The sequence below is a fragment of the Podarcis erhardii genome (genome assembly GCF_964252035.2).
Source record: "Podarcis erhardii genome assembly, chromosome: 2".
In the NCBI taxonomy this organism is placed as follows: Eukaryota; Metazoa; Chordata; class Lepidosauria; order Squamata; family Lacertidae; genus Podarcis; species Podarcis erhardii.
Genome location: NC_138498.1, coordinates 22,827,727 through 22,852,932, shown reverse-complemented (window position 1 = coordinate 22,852,932; position 25,206 = coordinate 22,827,727). Strand labels below are relative to the sequence as shown.

The following is a 25,206-nucleotide window of genomic DNA, read 5'->3' as shown; positions in this document are numbered from 1 at the left end:
AACAGGAATAAACTTAGGCCTGGTGCACTCGTAACACGGGGACTTTTTGCAAATCATGGTTTGCAGTTGGGATTCAGATTCAGGATTGAACTATCCCCCTTCCCCACTCCAGCATGCTTTCTCCTCCTCCCTTCCTGACAGTAACCATGTTTTTATTTTATGTGTGTGTTAGCTCAATAGATGTTAACGGCAAATTACATTCTTTTCTAACCATGGTTTTGCAAATCGACTTGAAATCAGCGGTTGTGAGGAAACCATGACTTATATCAATGAACATATTCACACAACATCATGTTTATCTGTGGAAAGGGAAGAGTAGGGCAGGAAATAGCTGCAGACCAGGGAAGTGGGAGAGAAAGGAATATACATGCACAAGGTTGGCTCCTAGTCTGCAAAAAAAGTGTGCATGGGAACTATTATTTTATCTGCACCAGCAATACCTGTACTCCTATAGGGCCAGCAGTGTGCATGGTGCTTTAAAGAGTATAAAATGGCAAACCCCTGCCCCAAAGAGCTTACAGTATAATCTAAAATTATTTTAGATTATGTTATTTTAAAAAGGAAGGGAAGGGAAGCCCCAGGAGATTGTACACATGCTTAGGCTTCATGACAGGCTGTTATAGTAGGGCATGGGTAGGCAGACTAAGGTCCGGAGGTCAGATCCGGCCCAATCGCCTTCTAAATCCAGCCCGCAGATGGCCCGGGAATCAGCATGTTTTTACATGAGTAGAATGTGTCCTTTTGTTTAAAATGCATCTCTGGGTTATTTGTGGGGCCTGCTTGGTGTTTTTACATGAGTAGAATGTGTGCTTTTATTTAAAATACATCTATGGGTTATTTGTGGGGTATAGGAATGTGTTAAATTCCCCCCCCCCCAGTGGACCGGCTCCCTGCTGAAAAGGTTTGCTGAGGTGCCAACTTGAACAAAATATTGGGGAGGCCAGGTAAGCCCCACATAATCGATCACATGATGCGATGTACGCACACCATTTGAATGGAAGCTCCCATCAACTAGGGGGTGGTGGCAGCCCCCTCAAATATTTATTGGGTGAGTGAAGACCCTTCGGCCCCTATGGGCATGGGAACTATGGGGTGTCAACATCTCTTCCTGCCTTCTTTGTTTCGAAGCACTCTCCTCCTCCTAGATCCTTACTGGCCCTTGTGTACTTCACAGGGCTGATGCCAACACACAAAGGTCTTTCCCCCAACACACACGCTCAGCAAGTAATCTCCTTTCCATCCCCTCATTACCTGCAAGAATGAGAGGTCCGAATTTCTTTCAATGAGCACAATCTCAAGGTTGCCCATGACGATCTCACAGTTGTTGTACATTTTCTGTAGCGTCTGGTATGTCTGGTGGGAATCTCCCGTGACACTGAGACCATTCAGGGTGCCTGCACAGACTGCAACAAAAGAAGGAGAAGAGATGCATAAGTCAGGAGCAAAGCACAGTAGCTGAAACTTGGCAGCCAGCGGGTGACAAGAAAGATCAAGGTCAAACACCCCCTCCCCGTCATAAGCAGGGCTGCCCACACATCAGCGCTTCACAATTTGATCCACGATCCTGGCCAGAGCATGCCGCAGGTAAAGATTAGGTGCGAACCAAGTTAGCTGTCCAGGGTCACAATAACCTTCCTCTGGAACACATCACTCAAGGCACTTCACTCAAGCCCCCTGACACTAAGGATATATCCACACCATGAACTTACAAAACCTTTATGCCAGTTTAACTATCATTATTTCCTTCCCCCCAAATCCTGGTAGTTAACTGTAGTTTGATGAAAGAACTAAGAATCCCCAGTCCCCTTCTCACAGAATTACAGTCCTCAGGTTTTCTTTGGGACAGGGAACTGCTATGAATTTGGTATGGATAGATCTTCTCAATGGGAGAGGCAGAGAACCTGTGGTCCCTCCAAGTGTGATTGAACTACAGCTCCCATCATCACTGAACATTCCCCATGGTGGCTGGGGCTGATGGAAGTTTGAGTCCAACATCTGAAAGAACACAGGTTAACCACCCTTGCTCTATGGGCTCACTTAGGATGCCTCTAGAGAAGGCTTTCCCAAGCTTGGGTGTCCAGCTGTTTTCGAACTACAACTCCCATCATCCCTAGCTAGCAGGGATGATGGGAATTGTAGCCCCAAAACAGCTGGACACCCAAGTTTGGGAAACCCTGCTCGAGGCACTCTTGTGAGTAACAAATGTGATTGACATCCGCAATCCATATGGGATTATTTATTAAATCTGTATATTGCCCTTCATCCAAAGATTTCAGGGTGGTTCACAATATAAAAATACAAAATGAGAGCACAGAATACGTAACAAAACAAAACAAAAACTCCTACATATATATATATTTTAATAGGATCAGATGATGTGGTAAAGCAACTATGGTCGATACCAGTTAAGGTAATGCCAAACAACCATGTTAGATGCCATAACTTTCAAAACTATCCTTCGACTTGAACCTGGCACAAACATCACCAGGAAGAAGCCACCTGTAAAATAGCTTATAGTTCCTCAGAAGGGTGGCAATGATGGCCAGCGTCCAACTTCAGAGGTGCTCAAGGGCTTGGACATGCTCAGCGGGCTTGTTGCTTGTTTTCCTCAGAACACCTGACCCCAATTACAGATTACAAACTGTTTTTTGAACTCACTATCCCCAGTTTCAAAAGGGGTTTGCCATGAAGAATGGGGAGCTCCTGGTCCAGAGATTGAAGCCCAATGTGTATTGGGCACACAAAACTTATTACATAGTTCTATATGAAACACAGCCAAATACAGTGGTACCTCAGGTTACATACGCTTCAGGTTACAGAGTCCGCTAACCCAGAAATAGTGCTTCAGGTTAAGAACTTTGCTTCAGGATGAGAACAGAAATCGTGCTCCGGCGGCACGGCAGCAGCGGGAGGCCCTATTAGCTAAAGTGGTCTTCAGGTTAAGAACAGTTTCAGGTTAAGAACAGACCTCCGGAACGAATTAAGTACTTAACCCGAGGTACCACTGTATAAGAAAGGAGAACCTGCTTTTAGCAGTGGTTGTTGAATACAAGTTGACATTCCAGTTTTATGGTAAGAGTTCAAATTCTGAATTTCCTTAAAACCAGACAGTAAAGTTTCAAAAAGTCAAGTTCTGTATATATGTGTGTGTGGGTACGGATATATCACACCGCTTGGAAAACAAGTGGGCACTATTGACCAGTTTTACTTCTTTTGGAACAGAGGAAGTCAATATATATATAAAAAAAATACCAGTCACCATGGTGCCCACTTCCTGGCAGCTTGCCATTGGCTAATCTCACCCAGGCCCTGAAGGCAATTTGCCAGGGAAATGATTGGCAACCATGAGCACCGGCAATTCCAGCTCCACCCCTTGGAAGGTAAATAAGCAATCAGCTTCTCCCCCACAGCTGAAGTGGCAGGTAACAAGAAGTGTGCAATAGGGCAGAAACCACAGAGAAGCAGGTTCCTTGACTTGATAGGCCTCAGAGAGCTTTGTTGAGATCTGGATCTGCCCCAGAATGGTTCTTTTGTTTTCTGTTCTCCTTGACAAGGAGTACATTCTGGTGTGGGTGCATTTACACTTGTGGTTTTTTGGGCATGCAACACACGCATCAAGCTGTGTCCTCAACACACCACTGACCCACTGGGTGCCATCTTTGCCCCTTGCAAAGCACCACTACACAGCCCTGACTCCACTGAGATCCATACCCTTATTCTCCAGCAGGCTCCTGCAGATATGGTCTGAGAGTCTTGTTCTTGGCATGGCAGCGTAGGTCCAGCAGGCCCCTGGCACCCGTACCCGTACCTGGCTGCCCTCCCTCCCCTGCACAGGCCTGCTTTCCAGGCAAGCACCACCCTCTTCATTGCAACCCTACAGAGCAGGTGTGGGATCGGGTGTGTGAAACAGACCAAGCGCTAGTTACAGCTTTCAGCACTCCTCTATTATCACGCAGACTTCTCCCAGCAGCTTTGAAAGGAAGCTTAGGGTGTGAGGATGCAGAAAACACCTGGCTTCTAGTTCTCTTTTTATTTCAAGGCTTGTCGATGCTCACTATTTTCTGTTCTCTTTGGGCGAACGCGCCAGAACCACATTTTTAATATTCATTTGTTCTTTTTAAAATATTTCTGCACTGCTCCCTCTTTTAGTGATACTTGAATGGTTCATAATATAAAACAAAATAATAATGCATTAAAACATGGAAAACAATTGTAGAATTCCACTCCTGTCGCCAGCAATATATATTATTCAAAGCTGGAAATTAGGAACCAAACAAAGACCTGGGCTTAAGCAGGTACTGAAAGCTCAGGTCAGCCAACCTGTTGGGTTCTTTCCAAGAGCAGGGAGTTCCACAGAAGAGGCACATTCACAGAAAAGAAATATAGATTAGTTAGTTACCACTGACTTTACCCTCCTCCTTATCATGTAATCAAGTGAATTACGAGTGGCAAAAGGGTGGTTTTTATTCTTTCATGTTTATAGGTAAAGCGAGGATGTTACTTAAATTATCAGTTGTGTGTGCAGAGCAGGCAGCAGTGGTTATTCTGGATCAATTAGCCATGGAGACAGGTGTGCTCTCCAGTATCTGGTGTTTGCAGGTAAACTTTTGTTGCTAAATCACTGGTTAGGCACACTGTGCCCCATCATCCATGAACGCATAAACACTTGTTGTTAATAGGTAACAGAGCGAACACTGAATAAACAAGACTACCCGGCTCGGTTTTCATTTTGGATTAAATCATCCAAAACAAACTCTCACTCAACCCCCACCCCCATGTTCCTTATTCAAAACCACTCATTTGTACTAAAGGCAGAAGATATACATAAAACATGCAATTCAAGAACAGGGGAAGTCCACCTTCTTTAGTCCAGTTGCAATGAACATAGGGTTGTGTTTGGTAGACCTAAATGAGTCGTGCCCTGCCCAATAACAACTGTTGGAAGTGTAATGAATGCGAAGGAACTTTTTATCATCTTTGGTGGACCTGCCCGAAGATTAAGGCCTACTGGGAAATGATCTATAATGAAATTAAGAAAATCCTTAAGTGGACATTTGCAAAGAAACCGGAGGCTTTTCTCTTGGGCATGGTAGGCCAAATGATTCCAAAGAAAGATAGAACATTTTTTATGTACGCAACAACAGCAGCAAGAATTATTTTGGCAAAGTACTGGAAGACTAAAGAATTACCTACTCTGGAAGAATGGCAGACCAAGGTGACTGAATTTATGGGACTGGCAGAGATGACCGGCAGAATTCGTGACCAGAGGAGAGAGACAGTGGAAGAGGACTGGAAAAAATTTAAAATTTATCTTAAAAATTGTTGTAAAATTTCGGAATGTTAAGATGTCAAGGGATTTGATATAAAGAATTACAGCTGTAAAAATTTAAGCTTAAGAAAATTTTAAAGAGAATTAAATATAAAAATGGATGAAGGATTGCTAAAAAATTTTAAAACAAGGATGCAGTGAAGGGGAGGTATGGGGAAGTCGTGTTATGTTTGTTTGTTTTTTGTTTATGTTGTAAAATTAATAAAAATTATTTTAAAAAAAAAAAAAACTAAGTGAGTCGTGCCCATTAACTTCAGTGGATTTACTCTGAATAGGACTAGCATTAAATACTGGTCACACTGCCCTAAATCCGCCTCTGATAGGAGTCTCCCAACAACTCTCAGCACCCTTAACAAACTACAGTGTCCAGGATTCTCTTGGGGAAGCCATGACTGTTTAAAGCAGTATCACAGTGCTTTAAATGTACTGATGCAGATGGGACCAAAAGAAGCACTTCTTTTGTTTGTTTTTAACTCATCCTGGGTATCTGCCAGTGACTTCCACCCTTAAAGGGGTCGAACAGCTATACCAATACCCAGGCTTACACATTGCTTTTAGAACAGCAAGACTGTGATGCAGTAATGTTGACTTAGCACCACACAAGAACATTTTTCTTCCTCGGGGTGTGGATTTAACAGCTATTACGATAAGAACTTCAAACAATGTACGGTAAGCAAACAGAATAGTAAACAAACCAGGCACTGTAGATGATCTGAATTTATTCAGCCCCAGAATCCATATCCAGTGCGCAGGGTTATAAAGGATACGTCTTAGATGCATTTCCTGCTAAGCAAGGGAATTGCCCTACCTTTACTCTGTCTTCCTCCTATTGCTGCCCTCATCCCACCCCACAAAAGAGGCTTTGTTTCTGTGCATGATGGAGAGAGGTACATCTTCCCCACACCAATGGGCAGCGAAGATTCCAGGAAAAGCTGCATCTGACGAATTTGTGCCCATTGTACTACTGCTAAAGGAAAACATAAACAACAAAACTACTGCTCTGTAAATTCATCCCCAAAAAGAACTAGCCTACTTTATTTGGTATGTTCTAAAACAGGCAGAGGGACGCAGGTGGTGCTGTGGTCTAAACCACTGAGCCTCTTAGGCTTGCTGATCAGAAGGTCAGCGGTTTGAATCCCTGCGATGGAATGAGCTCCCGTTGCTCGGTCCCTGTTCCTGCCAACCTAGCAGTTCGAAAGCACGTCAAAGTGCAAGTAGATAAATAGGTACCGCTCCAGCGGGAAGGTAAACCACGTTTCCGTGCGCTCCTCTGGTTTCACCAGAAGCGGTTTAGCCATGCTGGCCACATGACCCGGAAAAACTGTCTGCAGACAAACGTCGGCTCCCTCGGCCTATAGAGCGAGATGAGCGCAGCCCCAGAGTCATTTGCGACTGGACTTAACTGTCAGGGGTCCTTTACCTTTACAGTGGTACCTCGGGTTACATACACTTCAGGTTACATACGCTTCAGGTTACAGTCTCCGCTAACCCAGAAATAGTACCTCAGGTTAAAAACTTTGCTTCAGGATGAGAACAGAAATCATGCTCCGGCGGTGCGGCAGCAGCGGGAGGCCCCATTAGCTAAAATGGTGTTTCAGGTTAAGGACGGACCTCTGGAACGAATTAAGTTCTTAACCCGAGCTACACTGTACCTTTTAAAACAGGCAGAAGGCCAGACAGAGCCCCCTGTTGCTTCTCTGCCAGCCCCTCTTATGAACAAAAAGCAGGCTAGCAAAAAAAATTTCCCACTTAAGAATGGGCACTTCCCTGCCATTTCTGTTTCTTTCGTGACGAGCACACAGGAACAAGTTTTGCCTTTCCTCTTCTGGCAGCGCAGTCACCTTGGTGAAAGTCCTGCTGGCCTAGGTTGACATGGCTTGGATGTGGTATAAACACCTACATTGAAAGCCTAAAGGAGCAAAGACAATTGCCATCATTCTTTGCTGATTTCAGGCTAGGTTTGCTATCACTAAGCTCTGCACTGCCCAGCTTGTCCCATGGTTATAAAAGTGTTGGAACTGATGGGGGGAAAGTGCTGGCTGCTACAGACAGGTGAGGGAGAAATGTTCCCCTACAGAGACATCGCAGCTGACTTAGGGCAGCAGAGAGCTATGTACCGGTATATATGCAGCAGGAGGAGATTGCTACACCTCAGAAGCAGTAAGTAAATAAGTACATTGCAGGTGGAGGGGGGGAAATTCTAGAGGAACGGAGTTCCTTTGAGCATATCCTATGCCAATCAATAATCACAGTCACGTTCTTCAAAACCTAGAGAAAATTTCAGAAAACATTTTTTTATTCATACCTTGTGCCCATGGGCCTTAGGTTGCCTACCCCTGAAATCTGAACTCCCTTCCCCATCCCAGAATAAACCCACTGCTGTCTGCCACTAGACCTCCCAAGCTCTCTCTAGCATGGTTTCCATGTAGGCATGAGTTCTGGACATTTGACTTTACATTAAAAAAAAAGATACTATGCTGTACTTATCCATGACCTATGGACAAGACCACATTATGATGTGAAATCTGGTGAGCTACAGAGAAGAAGCCATTTACTTTCAAGCTCTTTAACTGCTGCTATTTCCTACAGTTTGGGTGTGTACATTTGCTTCATATCTGTAAAGTTCATGAGGGTTAAGCATGAGCCCATAAATCTTCCGCAGTTGCCTCAAAAACTGACACGCACACACCAAACTGGCTGGGCAACTTCTTTCGCCAAGTATGACACAAACAAACAACCTGATCGACCAACAGCCTGAGCCAATCAACAGCCCGAAGTGATTGACGCACAGCAGGTTCGTGTCGTACCTGGAACACAACAGGACTTCGGCAATCCAAACACATACACAATGCCAAAAGCCACACCTACAGTTTATGTTCCCAAGGTAGGGAAAGAGACCGGGGGCAAAAAGATGCATTTGGGGCCAACTGGGCTGGAAATCTGGACACAGGATTCCCCGAGCGCAAAAGTTATTTGTGGTTTCTGCTATGTGTTTCCAGTGGGATAAGGACAGAGATAAATTCCCCTGACAGATCCTGTAAAAGTTCGAGCCGTTTCACTCCACCAGTCATTCCGAATGTCCCAGTAGCCACGGAAGAAGTAGACCTTCTGGGTGCAGGAACGGAAAACCTTGCCAGCTCTAGAAGGGGAGGAGAGCCTGGACACAGGGCCTTCATTGTCCCCAGATGGAGCTGCTTTGCTCCCCAGGCCACTCTGTGAAGGGACAGCCCCAAGCCATGTCCTGGCTGGACAACAATGGGGTGATTATCCATGGGGAGGGGTGGAGACATTAAAGGATCCTGCCACAAGACTGCTTGAAGGGAAGGGAACAGATATGTCCATCAGCCCCCCACTTCACCCAAAGAGGTGGTGGATCCAGCCCTGATCTTTCCGAGCTCATCCTCCCCCTCCCCTTCCTTACCTCTGGAGTATTCCCTCCTTACTGCTATGTCAGTGAACCCTATCTCTTACTTATTAACACGTTAAAAAAAAAAATCTGCACAAATCTATCCCACCTCTCTTAATTCGTAGAAGTCACAGAGTCCTCTACAGTGTGGTCCTAATCCAGATTCATTGACTAAAGCAACATAGCTTCCCTCCTGTTAAATGTTAGGCAAACACCATCTCTGTTGTTTTCAGCACTGACCGAAGGCCTTCCTCTTCCAACCAGCCTTTTAAGTAGAAATCTTATTTTAAAAGCAGAAATCTTTCCCAGTCTGCATCTGTAATGGAATTGTTTTTAGATGTTCTGTTAAATCTTTTCTGCGTGGGTTCCTCAAGGATTCCCCATTGCTGTGCTATAAGCTTCCCTGCTCTAAGCTGGGATAAGAATCGCAAAAATTGCAGCCATGTTCCCTGATCAGACAACGAGACACTTCTCTGTCCTTACGTTTGCACTCTTTCTATGCTTAATTGTACTGTGGGTTTAAGTCACCAAAAGGCTGAAAAACAGTAGTGATGTTAGCAAGGGCTGCCTTTGAGAGTCCATAGCTATTTATTGCCACCAGACATAAACAATGCTTCCTTTCCAGGCAATCTACACTCCATCCTTCTGCCGCCTCTGGCCTGGCAGCCTCTTTCCTCAATGGGCAAAAAAGGCAGAGGGAGAATTGGCATGAACAGCTACCCACCCTCTTCTCCCCAGTCCAGACAGTGGCTCCAGCCTGGGAGGCAAGCAACAGCCAGACATATCAAGTCCCTTCCTGAAGCGATAACTGGAGGGGGGAACATGAAAGGGTTGGAGGGGGTGGAAGTGTTTAACTCCTCTCAATCATTTCCCTTGTCAGTGTGTGTGTGTGTACACACACACACACGTGCGCCACACACAAGTGCCCCTCAGTTTCCTTCAGCCCCGAGAACCCAGGACTCCTGGGTTCTACTGCCAGCTATAAGGGATTAATGAGTATTAATAAAGATTAAAACGTGGTGAGGGATGAACTTGGGTTGTGGGTAGGCAGGGGGCAAACGGGAAGGGGTAGCAAACAGGAAGGGGCTAGGAGCCAGGACCACTGGGTTTTGTCCCATTTTTCTAGTGGCATGTTCTTTGCCGGGTTGCTATTCAAGAGCCAGACGTGACTCAGAGCTGAGCAGCTGGGTGTGGGGAGAGGGGAGAGCAGTTTTGCCTCTCGCTAGGCTGAGATAAAATCAATGCTACCCACTCCCCACCGACGTAACCACAATCTCTTCACTCGTCCACCTAGATTAGGACACCCGAGGTTCGTTCGTTATATGTAAAGTTATTGGCCTCATGGTATATACAATGCGAAAAGTGCTCCCCAACTGTGGCCACTTCTCTTGGGCTCTGGATCTAGACACGTCAAAGAAGCAAATCAGTTAAACGCATTGTAAACTCATACAGGGAAATCCGGCAGGGAAAGGCGGGACTCCACAGTGCCATCTGGTGTCACAGTGTTATATCACATATAAAAAGGTAAAGGGGACCCCTGACCATTAGGTCCAGTTGTGACCGACTCTGGGGTTGCGGCACTCATCTCGCTTTACTGGCCGAGGGAGCTGGCATACAGCTTCCGGGTCATGTGACCCGCATGACTAAGCCACTTCTGGCAAACCAGAGCAGCACATGGAAACGCCGTTTACCTTCCCGCCGGAGTGGTACCTACTTGCACTTTGACGTGCTTTCAAACTGCTAGAGTTGGAAGGGATCCCAAGGGTCTTCGAGTCCAACCCCCTGCATTACAAAGGCGAGCAGCTGACATATGCAAGGACACCTGACTGTCATTAGAACCCTATGTCCCAGACCTTCACTGCATAAATGTGTAGGTGATCCAAGAAAGGTGAGAAGGATTCACACTGCCCTCCAACAGGTTCTGGCTTTTACTGCAACTGGCCTACGGGCTGAGATATAGGGCATCCCTTACCTACTTTTGCTTTGCCTCCATAGAGTAGGACCAGAAGCACGGTAGGTGTGCCCTATGGTTGCTGAGCAACCACAGACACTCCAGACAGGCGTCAAAGTTTGGCCTGGTCAGGCATCTGCCAAGGGCCTACACCCCAGTAGGGGGCTCAGGACAGGAGCCCCTTGACCTGCTGAAGTGAGAAAGGAGCCCCTTGGCCTGGAGCTAACCCAGAGGGTGGTGATGAAGATGGTCAGAGGCGAGGGGATCAAGTCCTATGAGGAAAAGTTTATGGAGATGGGGATGTCAAGCCTGGAGAAGACAATTAAGCAGCAGTAGAATCAATCACCATCTTCCAAGGGCTGTCACATAAATGATGAAGGAAATCCAACCCCAAATGGGAATACTACCCAAAATCAGAACTTACATAGGAATCCATAACAAACAAACAAAAACAAAGGAAATGGAACAAGGGCAGCTCATCTTGTTTTGCCACTTGAGGTGAAACAGGAAGTACTGGCCACCTCCACAGAATCAGCACTAATTTCCAGCAAGATCTCACCAAAATCTTGCGAGATCTCACTGGAAATCTGGTGGTGGTGGCAGGGTGGGTGGGGCCCCTGAAGGGCTGTTGGCCTGGGGGCTTCCAGCACCCGAGGCGGCTGCTTCACCCCACCTCATGGTTGGGCCGGGCATGGAAAGGGGGATGCTTGTCATCTATTGGCTCCTAAAGAATAAGTGTGGTTGTTCCCTTGAACCGTTTGTTTGGATCTGAGGTCCCTCTGTGTTTCCTGGGGAAAAGAGTAGGCCGAAAGATGCCATCCAAGGTGAGGAGGGGGAACCAGACTTATTCTGATGTCAGTCTTGTCCCAGTCTGGATGAAATCACATTAGAGCTGAGGCTTGAGATAAAGAAACCTTTAATGGAGACAACAAAACAAGCCTGCACAAGAAACCTCAACTTAGCAAACAAGCAAGCATCCAACCAACCTAGCTCAGCAAACAGATTATTGGGTAACATGGGGGTAGACACCTCAAAATCTCACTGATGGAGAGAAAGAGAGAGAGCGCACTTCGGTGGTCCGCAGATGATTTCTTAACATTATTAACAAATGGAAAACGGAAACACCATCTGGCTGGAACTAACAGAAGTCAAATCTAGCATCCCTTAGTCTCAATGGTGTGGTTGGGTAGCAGTTTGCAATTATAGGGCTCCCTGCTCAAATGGCAACGTGTGCTTCTTTGATTCAAAATGAAATGAGTCAAAATTGCTGAGTTTGGGGCCCTTCTGTTCATTCCACTGAGTGGAGTCCTAGATATCCGTCCTGAAGTCCTGCTTCACAGCACTGCTGATCATCCTCAACAATTTTCTATTTCACTTTTAAAGGTTCTAAATGAACCCTCCTACCTTACCAAAAATAAGTCAAAAGAAGAAGCTTTCACTAAGTTGGTGCCCTCCAAGGTCGGCTAGGGCTCATGAAAGTTGTAGCCCAAAACATCTGAAGGGCATGGAGTTGGCAAACAGGGCTCTAAAGGTAAAGGTACCCCTGACCGTTAGGTCCAGTACGGACGACTCTGGAGTTGCGTGCTCATCTCGCCCTATAGGCCAAGGGAGCTGGCATTTGTCTGCAGACAGTTTCTGGGTCATGTGGCCAGCATGACTAAGCCACTTCTGGCGAAACCAGAGCAGTGCATGGAAACGCTGTTTACTTTCCCACCGGAGTGGTACCTATTTATCTACTTGCACTTTTACGTGCTTTCGAACTGCTAGGTGGGCAGTTAGACCACAGTGCCACCCGCTCTAGCAGACTATAAAATGCCACCCATCCCTGACTTGCAGCCCTGTGTTATTCAAATTTACTCCATCACACACAGCTTCAGTTGCTGAAAGGTTAAGCGTTTTAGTTTAGACACCGCATATATGCGTAGACACACAATTCATTGTGTGGCCAGCTGCCCGCTCCCTGTTCATAGCAGTGGCACACAGACACTGAATCACTGACAGTGAATAAAGAGGTCTGGAGGCTCTGCTAGAGGTACCGAAAATAAAAATAAATTTAAGAAGAGCTGCCATTAGTCACAGAAATAGAATGGGGACAGAAGAGAGGAGGACTGCAGTCATTCAGTGCATATAGACATCAACAACTGAAAAGCTGCAGAGAACCTCTTGGGTTCTCCTCTAAACTAATGGAGACAATGGATTTTAGTGCATGGGTAGGCAAACTAAAGCCTGGAGGCTGGATCCGGCCCAATCGCCTTCTAAATCCAGCCCGTGGATGGTCCGGGAATCAGAGTGTTTTTACATGAGTAGAATGTGTGTTTTTATTTAAAATGCATCTCTGGATTACGGTATTTGTGGAGCATAGGAATTCGTTCATTTTTTTTCTTCCAAAATATAGTCCGGCCCCCCACAAGGTCTGAGGGACAGTGGACCGGCCCCCTGCTGAAAAAGTTTGCTGACTCCTGTTTTAGTGCATTGCTATTTCATTTGCATCCCAGGGTTCCTTCAAGATGATCAAGACAATTTATTTGGGAGTTGTCCTATTGAATTCTCACATCCATTCAACCTGAGATATTCAGTTTCTCAAGGCTAGCATTCTAGCATACCCTCCAACATTTTTCCATTCAAAATAGGGACATCCTATTCCATCATCCCAAACATTTTATTTATACCCTGTCCATCTAACTGGGTTGCCCCAGCCACTCTGAGCGGCTTCCAACATACAGTGGACCTTCCGGATACTTAATTCGTTCTGGGGGTCCATGCACAACCCAAAAAGTCTGCAACAAGAGATGCAACTTCTGCGCGCGCGCACAGCGCGATAGAGTGCTTCTGTGCATGCGCGCACAGCAAAACCCAGAAGTATACACTTCCAGGTTTGCCATGTTCGCAACCCAAAAGTTACGTTACCCGAAAGTAACGTAACCCGAGGTACCACTGTATATAAAAACATAACAAAACATTAAACATTTAAGAACTTGCCCAGATGTCTTCTAAAGGTTGTATAGTTACCTATCTCCTTGGCTAAGGGGTCAAACAACTCCATGCCCTCCAACATTTCCCAGATGAAAATGGGGACATCCTAAGGAAAAGCTAGCATCGAATCAGAAACCGGGACGGCGTCTATAAATCTGGGACTGTCCCTGGAAAATAGGGACACTTGGAGTGTCTGTTGTAGTTGAGCAGGGAGTTGAACCCAAACATCTCCAGACATGCTAACCGCGACCATTAGAGAACTGAGGGCAGGGGGAGAGATGACCTAAAAGCAAGGACTGCTGCCTAACCCTAGATTTGGGTGGGAACTAATGGGGCTAAATTGCTTTTTAGCAGAAAATACCAGGGCCTAGGTCTTCCTGAGTTTTTCGCTCAGAACTTTCAAAGCAGTTTTTGCTAGGTGAATGTTTGGGAGTAGTGGGACCCTTGGATACGGGTGCTGCAGAGTAAATAATTACCCACCTACTACATTCCTTTACAGATTAACACATAAGTAGACATGGCCCTGGTTCTAGCTGACCTGAAACAGAGCTGATATTTACACAGCCCCATAATTTGTCCATCATTCCAACTAATAACTTGTTGTCTCGGCACTGTTTTTGTTTCAAGTCCCAGCTAACCCTTCAAATACCTGTTATTGACCAGCATAGCATAGTTGCTAAGAGCAAGACTCACGAGCCAGGAAGTCTACAGCTTAAAAAATCTAAGAAATCATTTAAGGTGGCATTAGGCTAGCCATTTTGTTGCAGCTTCAGCCTCCTCATCCAGACCTTTCCCTGTGAGATATAAGAGGATACAGTAGTACCTCGGGTTACATACGCTTCAGGTTACATACACTTCAGGTTACAGACTCCGATAACCCAGAAATATTACCTCGGGTTAAGAACTTTGCTTCAGGATGAGAACAGAAATCGTGCTTCGGCGGCGCAGCAGCAGCAGGAGGCCCCATTAGCTAAAGTGGTGCTACAGGTTAAGAAGTTTCAGGTTAAGAACAGACCTCCGGAACGAATTAAATACTTAACCCGAGGTACCACTGTAATAATATTTGCAGAAGTGCTAGGCAGATTATTGTAAGGATGTGAAGAAGCCCTCTTAATTATGAATAAAATACTATGTAGTATTAACCACTACAACTACTGCCTTTCACAAAGATACTACTGTATTATGAGTTTGAGAAGGAGGTAGGCTGCATACCCGACCCCACCCCTCCTTCTAATTCCTGAATCCAGCATGGATTCAATTCCTGAGACAGCCAGGGTAGCTTCCTGGTGAGGAAATGGCCTTCTAAGTATGGGCATTAAGGTAACAAAGGAAGTGGCTCTGTGCCAGAAAACAAACAGGTGGGCCCTTCTCCCTCAACTCGCTGGTAATTAGAAAGACAAAGGACAGAGTTAAGAGTTGAGTTATGTGAGCTAGAAGCTGGAAACAGGCTGGGAAGCCAGAGAGACAGAGCCATGCCCGATTTCTGTTGGAATCCATAGCTGTGGCTATGGGCAAAGCAAGACCCGCTTGGGATGTTGTATATATGTGCAAATAAGCCATATATCATAGACACCAGTCTCTGCTGTCCCTCATTCCAAAGGAAACCAAACCCTGGAATCTTGCACCGCTCGGAGGTTGGGTTGGCGTGCAACAATACGTTGTGCAGTAAGGACTAGGTTTCTTGCAGCTGTAGGACTCGAGACAGTTGCTGCCCATCTGTAATTTGAAATATATATCGCTGTCTCAGAAAACGTAATTTGATAACCCTGAGATTTACAGTGGCGTTAATTTGTGCCTGTAAATATTAAGCACTGTAGCCATAGGGTGCAGACATACTCTTGCCTACGAATATTATTTTGTTGGAAATTCAAATAAATTCATCTGTGACATGAAAATTGTCCTGCATGTCTTTTTCATCTTCTGCTTCTCTGTGTTTAGGAGTGTCATATATGCTCAGTTTATCACATCACTACTAAACAGAGGCTGGGATCCAAATAAACTACTTTAGGCACGCCCAAGACTGGGGGCAGGCTCAGTGAGATTTTTTTTGACTCTTAAAACAAAATAGGCTTTTAACAGCAGACTGCCTGGCTCCTCAGCCCTGCTGTATCATAAGCTGCATTTGAAATTCTCCAGTCAAAAGCTGCTTGTCATGTGTATCATGGAGAAGCTGCTGTTTTGAGATCCACAAGTTCAAGATCCTTTTAGAGCTATGGAACTTGCTGCATGTTCATTTGAAAACATTCCAAATTGTGCTGTTTCCCCTTAAAAACAGGAGGCGGGATTCACCTAACCAGCTCTGTCAGCCAAAGCCCTGCATTAGAACTTCCATGTGCACAATGGGGCTTTCGCCTCTGTCCTCCCACCCATCGCCCCCAAAACAGCAGAACACCCCCCCCCCAGAAGAGCACATGGGGGGTGTCATTCCACCTGGCAAGCTGAAATACTTGTGCAGATGGGACATTCATCCTAATAATAATAATATTTTTTTATTTATACCCCACCCTTCCCGGTTCAGAAAACCGGGCTCAGGGCGGCTAACAACAAATTTAAAACATTTAATTGTGATACAACAAAAAAACAGCATAAAATACAGTATAAAAGCGTGAATAACAATAAATTCAAAGTTCTAAAATCAATTTAGGGGGAAATCCATCCAATAAACATTAGATGATCACCAGGGCTAGCTGGCTAAATTAGTCCTATTTGGCCCAGCAAGGAGGCCAGGGGAGAATTAGCTGTGGGATCCCAGAGTGGGTAATCTTCATAAAAAGGGGAGGGGGAGGGAAGGAAGGGAAATAAAATTCAAATTGAAAGCCAGGTGGAATAGCTCTGTCTTACAGGCCCTGCGGAAGGAGGTTAAATCCTGCAGGGCCCTGGTCTCATGGGACAAAGCATTCCACCAGGTTGGAGCCATCACTGAGAAGGCCCTGGCCCTGGTCCTAGAGGGATGCTGAATTCCACCCAGTCATCACGCAGGCACACTGCACTACATTGGACTCAGGGGAACTCAGAGCCCCTTGGGGAGTTGGGCAGCAAAAGCCAACTTCCCTAATTTCCGACAACAGAAGAACAAACGTAAGTCTCTTGTAGATATTCATTGTTAGTAGCTTGTATAGTTGCAAGTGCGTCAGGATTGCATTTGTTGGAATGATTTTTTTAAAAAAGGAATTACAGGTACCACCATCCCAAAGGAGCAGAAAAGACTTTTTATGTATGGGACAAAAGCCGCTTGGGTGTTACTAGCCCAGAGATGGAAATAAGTCCCTACCAGAGAGGAATGGCAGATAAAGCTGATGGACTATGCTGAAATGGCAAAGCTGACTGAAAAACTTAGGAACCAAGAGGACAAATAAAAAAGAATGAGAAAAATTTATATACGTTATCTAGGAGACCACTGTAAGCAGATGGAAACATTAGCAGGATTTTAATTTCACTTGCAATATAACAAATACCATGGATAATATGGATTGATATAAAATTTAGAGTATGGAATAATACAGTATGCAGTTTTAATGTTGAGACTAGGACCCCATGGAGGCGTTGGGGGGGAGTCGCGAGATTCAGACTCAGTATATAAATATGTATTTGGATTGTTACAATTTTATATTTGTAAAAACTAATAAAAATGGTTTTTAAAAAAGGATTGCACTTGTTGGAATCCCCCCCCAAAACAACAACAACAACGCCCAGCATATGTTTTCCCATCTTTGAAGGAGCCAACTCCACAACGCAAGACCTACTGTGCAACACTGTTGGAAGATGTGTGATCTCTGCTGTTAAATTTTGTTGCTCCATCAGTTTGTAAACCTCCTTGAGTACAGCATTATGGAAAGGCAGCGCACAATTTAAAAGTGAAATGAAATGAAGTGAAACATGGTTAAGTCCCAAATGTTCATTCTGTGCCCTATGTTTTTCCACAGAAAGATCACTAGGCATGCTGTCCACATCCCTGCCCATCATCTGCTGCCTGAGGCTGCTATTTCTCCTTCCCTAATCATGGGGCTAGCCCTATACAGTGATACCTCGGGTTACAGACGCTTCAGGTTACAGACGCTTCAGGTTACAGACTCTGCTAACCCAGAAATAGTACCTCAGGTTAAGAACTTTACCTCAGGATAAGAACAGAAATCGTGCGGCGGCAGCAGGAGGCCCCATTAGTTAAAGTGGTACCTCAGGTTAAGAACAGTTTCAGGTTAAGAACAGACCTCCAGAACGAATTAAGTTCTTAACCTGAGGTACCACTGTACAGCTCACATATCCAGAGTCTTTGCATATGGCATGTTCATGTACCAAGGTCCATTGACAGGTGGCTGTCAGGGGCAGAACTGATGGCTGCAAGTACTGATGTCCCCAAGTATTGATGTCCCTGCACACAAATACACTTCTTCAACCTTTGTTCTGACTGCAGGCTGAGGTTGATACTTGCATGGATCTGTGATGGGCTGAGAACGGGCTTGGTAAATTCTTGCAACAGAAATGTTATTAATAACTTAATAGATCATTGATGCATCTCAGAGCAGGCTAAATGAGTAAAATTGTTATATACAGCATATGGAAAAAAAGTCTGCACTCTATAATCTGTAGATGGAAATCTGAAAAACAAGGTTTCCTTTGTGCACATCAAGCCTCATCTGCCCCATGTTAACTGTGTGACGTTTCTTTGAATCATTCAGTTAATGTTGTGCATCTATTCTGGTCATTTTGAGCCGTCTTGGAGTAGACCGAAATCAGGAAACTGCTATAGACATTATAGCCCCAAGCACATGCACCGATTTGGTTAGGAGCCTGTCCTTCATTTGTCCGGACAGAAAACTGAAGGAATTCATTCAGAGAATTTTTAGTCCAAGATTTGTAGCTGTTATCAGTTATAGAAACTTTCATAAAGAAAATGATGATGGATAAACTTTAAGCTCTTGGATTTCTGCTTGCTGTTGTTAATGGCACAAGAGCTCTGCTGGAACTAATGAAGCAACCCTCACGTAAAATATATCCTATAATGTGGTCTTTTGAAAACACACACACACGTTTCAACCCTATCAAGTAAACAAATACTTAAATAATTTCTTCTATGAAACTCTGGCAGTCTCCTTGTGAAGTGTTAGTCAAATTTGCAAAGCAGAAAACAAATTCCAAATCCGACTTCACAATAATAAATTTCAAAAATTTATTTACTCGTCAAACCTTTATTAGGCATTATAATCCAAAAATCTATGCCATGCATCTTTTAGCTCTGAACACTGCCGAAACACGGCAGTCTCATACAGAGAATAAAAACTGCAAACTCTTTACACAAGCCTTAGCTTGCAAGAGATTTTTTTAAAGAAAAAGGTCAAACTGGGAGCAAAACAAAGATAAGGAATAAACCCAGTATTTGACTCCTTTCCATTTTGATCACCTTAAGGCTTCCCTGAAACATAAGGGAGGACCCGAATGTTATTTTTAACCTGCCACTGTAACATTTTTTACAAAACTTGAATTGCAGCTTCTGTTTCTGACCAATCCAATGGAAACTGGAAGGAGCTTTTCAGCAAGCTCATCAAAGCCAAACTAGGAAACTTCTGGGGAATGTGCCAAGACTTCAAGGACCTGTCATTCCACAAAAGGGCTTGTTGTAAAACCCACAGAGCTGCATGTCACTTTCATGGTCCATTCTGCACTGTGAAATCAATTTTCCTATTTACAATCCCAGCAGTCTTGGAAGGGTCAAACTGCGTTTAAACCTGTTCCACTCTGGAGACCAAAAAAGATGCCATCCTGTAGTTCAAGACTTAATACTGGGGACTGGCATATTGCAGAGCACAGCATCTCATTGTTTTGTAATGCGTTCCTATGAACATTTACTCAAAAGTAAGATCCATTTTAGGGACACGAGTGGCGCTGTGGGTTAAACCACAGAGCCTAGGACTTGCCGATCAGAAAGTCAGCGGTTCGAATCCCCAGGATGGGGTGAGCTCCCGTTGCTCAGTCCCTGCTCCTGCCAACCCAGCAGTTCGAAAGCATGTCAAAGTGCAAATAGATAAAGAGGTACCGCTCCGGCGGGAAGGTACCGGTAAACGGTGTTTCCGTGCGCTGCTCTGGTTTGCCAGAAGTGGCTTAGTCATGCTGGCCACATGACCCGGAAGCTGTACACCGGTTCCCTTGGCCAATAAAGCGAGATGAGCACCGCAACCCCAGAGTCGGCCACGACTGGACCTAATGGTCAGGGGTCCCTTTACTTTTACTTTTAAGATTCATTTTGTTCAGTGGGGCTTGCTCTCTGGTTAGATGTGTTTGGTCTTCCATCTTTAAGTGACTTTAATCCCTGGCATCCACAGTTTTGGAGGGCTGATTTTAATGCAAATTTAAATGGGAAAATATATGCGGAAATGCTGGAATCCAAAATCCATAGCCTGGATTCAACTATTCTGGCACACTAGCAGAACCGAGCACACGAGGCTTCTATTAGTGCAACTGACATATCTCGCTTTGCATATCATGAGTCTATCTCATATATCAGTTTCACCTTTTAAGTTGAATTACTGAAATAAATGAACTTTTCCACGATATTCTAATTTTCCAAGTTTCACCTGTAATTTAGGGAGGAAAAACCTTATACCAGAATTACAAGAAGAGCTTGGGAAAAGAGACTATTCATTGAGGTTTAAAAATTAAAAGGCAAATAGGAAGAAGTCAATAAATATTATGATCCATGGCCTGAAGGCCAGTTCGTTATTTCCAAATGTTTGTGTTACCTTGGGAGAACAGAAGATCGGCAAAGCACACTGGGCTGAAGGAACACACTGGGCTGTTGCTTTGTTGTTGTTGTTTTGGTTCAAAAGATTGAAACAGAAGATTGGGGGAAATTGTTTTTGCCACCTATTTGGCCGACATGGATTCTTCATTTGACTAGATTCCAGCAGAGTGTCACATATTTCACTACAAAGAGGCTCCTGGGCCCCATGAGGTCTGGAACCTCAACCGTATTGCACATGAAATTCAGACACACAGCAGGTGACTCATGAAAGATTTGATCATATCAGAAGCACCTGGAGGGAATTACAACATATCAGTACATATGGGTTGTACAATCGTCAAGCTTACGAAAATATTGGAAGATGTAAGTTGCACAGTCTACAATTTTATGCTTTGCCCCACCAAGTAAAGCTTTGCTTTTCCTTTTGTTTTCCTAAGTTTAGGAAAGGAAGTCAATCCTTTCAGTTTGAATGTTAGGCTCCAAATGTTCAAGGTCAATTTCTACCACCACTTCAACCTTTTGTGGACACCTCGATGTGGCCCTGAGGGGATAACTGCTTTCCTCACATTCAATGGACCCCATCAGCTTCCTTTTGAACATTTCAAAAGGTGTGAAGAAGTCATTTGGACTAAGTATTCAGAGGCAGTTTCCCGCAGGAAAGAAGATATTCAATCAAGGACTGAAAAGTCCCCAAGATTAAGTCATCAGCATTGTAAAAAGTCTATGGCAATCAACATCTAAATGACTCATCCATTTGCTCTTAACAGTCCACAGAGGCAGATGGTTGTAAATGCAGCTGTTTTCTTCCTCTTTAAAGGCTTCTATTAATATGGAAATAGGAAGAGGCCCAGCAGCAAGCACCAACACATCTATGTTACACAGTGGCCAAACCTATGAGAAATGCCACCACTTCTGCATGGGATCCCTGTAATTAAGCCAAAATCACCTCCAGGGGTCAGTATATAAAACGGCTGGCTGTAGCTCAGCAGCTACAGGTATATCTTGGATACACCCCCGTACACTCCAGGGTTAACCGTCCAGAACTGCTGTTGCCAGTCAGTGAGGACAATATTGAGATAGATGAGCCAATGCTTTGACTCAGGATAGACAGCTTCCTCTGTCTGGGCACCTAAAATGAAAGGGGGTCTTAAAGAATATGAGATAAATCCACCCTATGGTGACCCTTTAGGAATCCTACCTGAATTTAATGTAGTGGTTAAGATGCATTATGGGGTAATTAATCTGCATTAATTCTGGACCTTTAGAGAAACATGTCTAAAGTAGCATGTATATAGTCCCTGCCTATACAAATAAGTTTCTGGCTGTGCCATCAAGATGAACGACAACCGTCATAAAATAAACATACAAAAATATTCATTAAGTTTTTAAGTTTTTTTAAAAAATCATGCTGCAATAATCTGTTACTTCTTAAGGCACCACCTGTCTCTTTGTTGTTGTATTTGCTGCTTCAAACTAATTTTTTTTTTAAAGGTAAAGGGACACCTGGACGGTTAAGTCCAGCCAAAGGCAACTATGGGGTGCGGCGCTCATCTCGCTTTTCAGGCCAAGGGAGCTGGCGTTTATCCAGAGATAGCTTTCCAGGTCATGTGGCCAGCATGACTAAACTGCTTCTGGCAAACGGAAGACGGTGATGAGTGCCAGAGTGCATGGAAATGCCGTTTACCTTCCCACCACAGCAGTACCTATTTGCACTGGCATGCTTTTGAACTGCTAGGTTGGCAGAAGCTGGGACAGAGCAACTCACCCCGTCGCACAGATTTGAACCGCCGACCTTCCAATCAGCAAGTCCAAGAGGCTGAGTGGTTTAGACCACAGCGCCACCCGCTCCCTGCAAATTAATACAGTGACCACCTCTGGAAAGAATGCCTGGGAAATTATGCCCAGCTTTCAGGGCCAATCTTTCTAAACTTTGGGCATGATATAATGTCATCATGATGGGAACTTGCCACACTCGTTTCAATAAGAGTCCTTCACAGCGCATAGTTGCTTGATCAAGAACGTGGCCTGCTCTATAACTTATCTGTTGACTCTGTTGGTCAAGTTACTTAACCCACTTGATAAAATATTGACATTGGACATGACCCACGAACTAGATGTCAGTTAGGTGGCAGTACTGACAATAGCAAGAGAAGGAAGAGGGAGGTTAATTAATCACTGTCTGGGTTTAATTGCACCTTTCCCAATTAAAGTCCCTCTGTTCACATTTCAAGAGTACACCACACACACAAATTTTCTCACACACAACTCCTATTTTCTTTGCTCCACCTATACTTAGCAGCTAAGGAACTGGAACATTTTCAAAGGGGGGGGGGATTACTGATCAGATGCTTTTTTGAAACAGTAATTGGAGCTAGATTCAATCTTCCTCCCCTTTGTTGCTGAGTAGTTTATAACATGAGTGTGATTTTAACTTTTTTTTGAAAGATCTCCTTTGGAGCCAACATTGTTGCTTTGTGTTTGTGCGTGTTGTTCTGTTCAAAGGGGCCATCACCCAGAAACTGATAAGGAAGTGAAAAGTTAGAAGAATGCAAAGCAGGTTAGAATAAGATTGACAGGAATGAAATATAGCACTGTAAGTAAAGCAGAAAGGCAGGCTTATGCACCATCACTAATCACTTCAAAAACCACACCTCTGCACCAGGTGAGACTGTCAGTACTGCAGTGCTATAGTTTGCTCATAGTTGGGGGCGGGGGGTGAGCTGCAATGGGAGAAGTTCTTTTCCAAAAAGTAAAATATTCATTCAATGTTTTAAAAAGCAGAACAGTGAGAATATAATAAAGTCATGGTTAGGAATAAAAGTTGTCTGAGTTCTCATGAATAAACAACCAAGACAAATCTGAAGAATAGGAATACAGATGCAACCAGCCTTGGAACAGTTCAGTTCCTGATCAGGTAGCACTGTGAGTAGCTTGTTCTTCCATGAGTACATGGTGCCACATTTCATAGAATGATAGAATTGTAAGATTGGAAGGGACCCCAAGGGTCATAGAGTCGAACCCTCTGAAATGCAGGAATCCTGCTCACAGCCAACACTGGGTGGCCTCGAACCACCAACCTTCTTGGTTAACAGCCAGGTGTTCTTAACCAACAGCACTCTGCCATATTGCTGCTCCCCACTAGCTGTCTATAGCTGTTTTTATTTCCCAGTGGTCGGCTAAGTTCGCTGAAAGCCCCTGGTGTCAAATGATGGAACAGTAGCTCAAGCTGTCATATATTATCAGATGGAAGCTACTGGATCCTTCTGCTAAGGCATGTATGGAATACAGCTGATATCTGAGGCATGTCGCACGGATAGGCCCTGCTTGGGCGGGGGTAGGAGGAGAATTTAGTTCACCAGGGAAGAACAGGGCAGAGGGTGGGGGGGTGGAGAGAATTGCAGCTGGCTAGGAAGGCTTGTGTCCTTTCTGAAAGGTGGACAAGGGCACATGTCTTGGGGGAGGGAAGGGCAGAAAAACCAACAGGAAACATTACAAGACGTCTGCGATTCAAACGTTTCAGCTGTAATTCCAATTAGATCAGTGGGATGGAATTGCACACTCTCCCCTCCAATGACAACCCCACACATTTTTCCTCTGGGAAACTGTGCTGCATGGGGTTTCGCTAATGCTCAGGGTCTCTTCTCAACTGACTGCCTTGTTTGGCCCTCTGTTGCACACCCAGATCACATTTGCTGGTGACTGCAAGCTGGGCTATGTATGGCAGCTGGTGGCAATAAGCAGTTTCTTCCTGAGACTGCCAGTTTTTGATTTGTGAAAAAGACACCCACCCAGTGGACCCTAGAGGACTCAGGGGAGAGAGCCGGCTCAGAAGGATTTAACAAGTTGAGGCCAGAGCCAGGCGCGACCCAGAAAACCATGCATTCAAAGCCTTTCGCACCCAAATACGGGCGACCGGACAAAATTACAATTTGACTGGTCAGCCCCTTGGCTGGCAACACTGAGCATGTGCAACTTGCCTCCCTTGCTTGAGCCACAAGGAGATATCTGGATGCTCACCAGAGATCCTTTCACTCGTCTGGATGATGTAACCTACCTCAGTGGCGTAGCTAGGCGCTGGGGCACCCGGAGCAGGGCACATGCCGTGCACCCGGGGGTGGGGTGGGCTGCCCACAGGGGTGATTGGTGCAGTGATCCCTGCCCACAGGGGGCGATTAGCAGCGATCCCTGCCCAGGGGGGCGATTGGCGCTTCGATCTGTGGCAATCCCTGCCCAGGGGGGTGATTGGCGCTTCGATCTGTGGCGAATCCTGCCCAGGGGGGATTTTGTCACCCCCCTCAGAGATAACACCCAGGGTGAACAGCCCCCCCTTCCTATGCCCCTGACCTACCTCACAGGGTGGGTGGTTGTGAGGATGAAATAAGGGGAGGGGAACTTTGTATGCCATACTGAGCTTTCTGGAAGCAATACAACATATATATTTAATGCAATAAATAAGATGAACGGAAAGTAAAATCGTACGATTCTGAGACTTGGAAGATGGAAAAGGGCGTAAAACCAGGTTGCCTAAGGGGCAAAACATTCCTGGATCTTTGCTTCTCCCCATGATGGGCAGACACAGAACAAAACCCTCCTTCCTCTGATCTTTTCTGGACACCCCCGCCGTCCCTCCCACAGAAAGGAGGTGCATCCAATTTCTCTCATCGCTGTGAGTAGGTGTTCAAGCGATCTGCCTCCCTTTCCCACAGACTTCCCCTGCGCTGCTAGAGAAGGCTGCTGGCGGGTGCATAGCAAAGGGGGCAGGAGCTTTTGAGTCACAGGCTGCCCCAGGGTCCCGACCCAGAGCCCCCTCC

General features: G+C 45.1%; 1 protein-coding gene across 1 annotated transcript in view; it reads right to left on the bottom strand.

Annotated features, from left to right (window-relative positions):
• ERBB3 (erb-b2 receptor tyrosine kinase 3) overlaps positions 1 to 25,206 on the bottom strand; it is a 95,999-nt gene that overhangs the window by 53,744 nt on the left and 17,049 nt on the right. Inside the window, exon 2 of the mRNA XM_081849517.1 lies at positions 1,252 to 1,403. Within this exon, the coding sequence (XP_081705643.1) occupies positions 1,252 to 1,403 (152 nt within the window). The remainder of the gene's footprint in view (positions 1 to 1,251; positions 1,404 to 25,206) is intronic.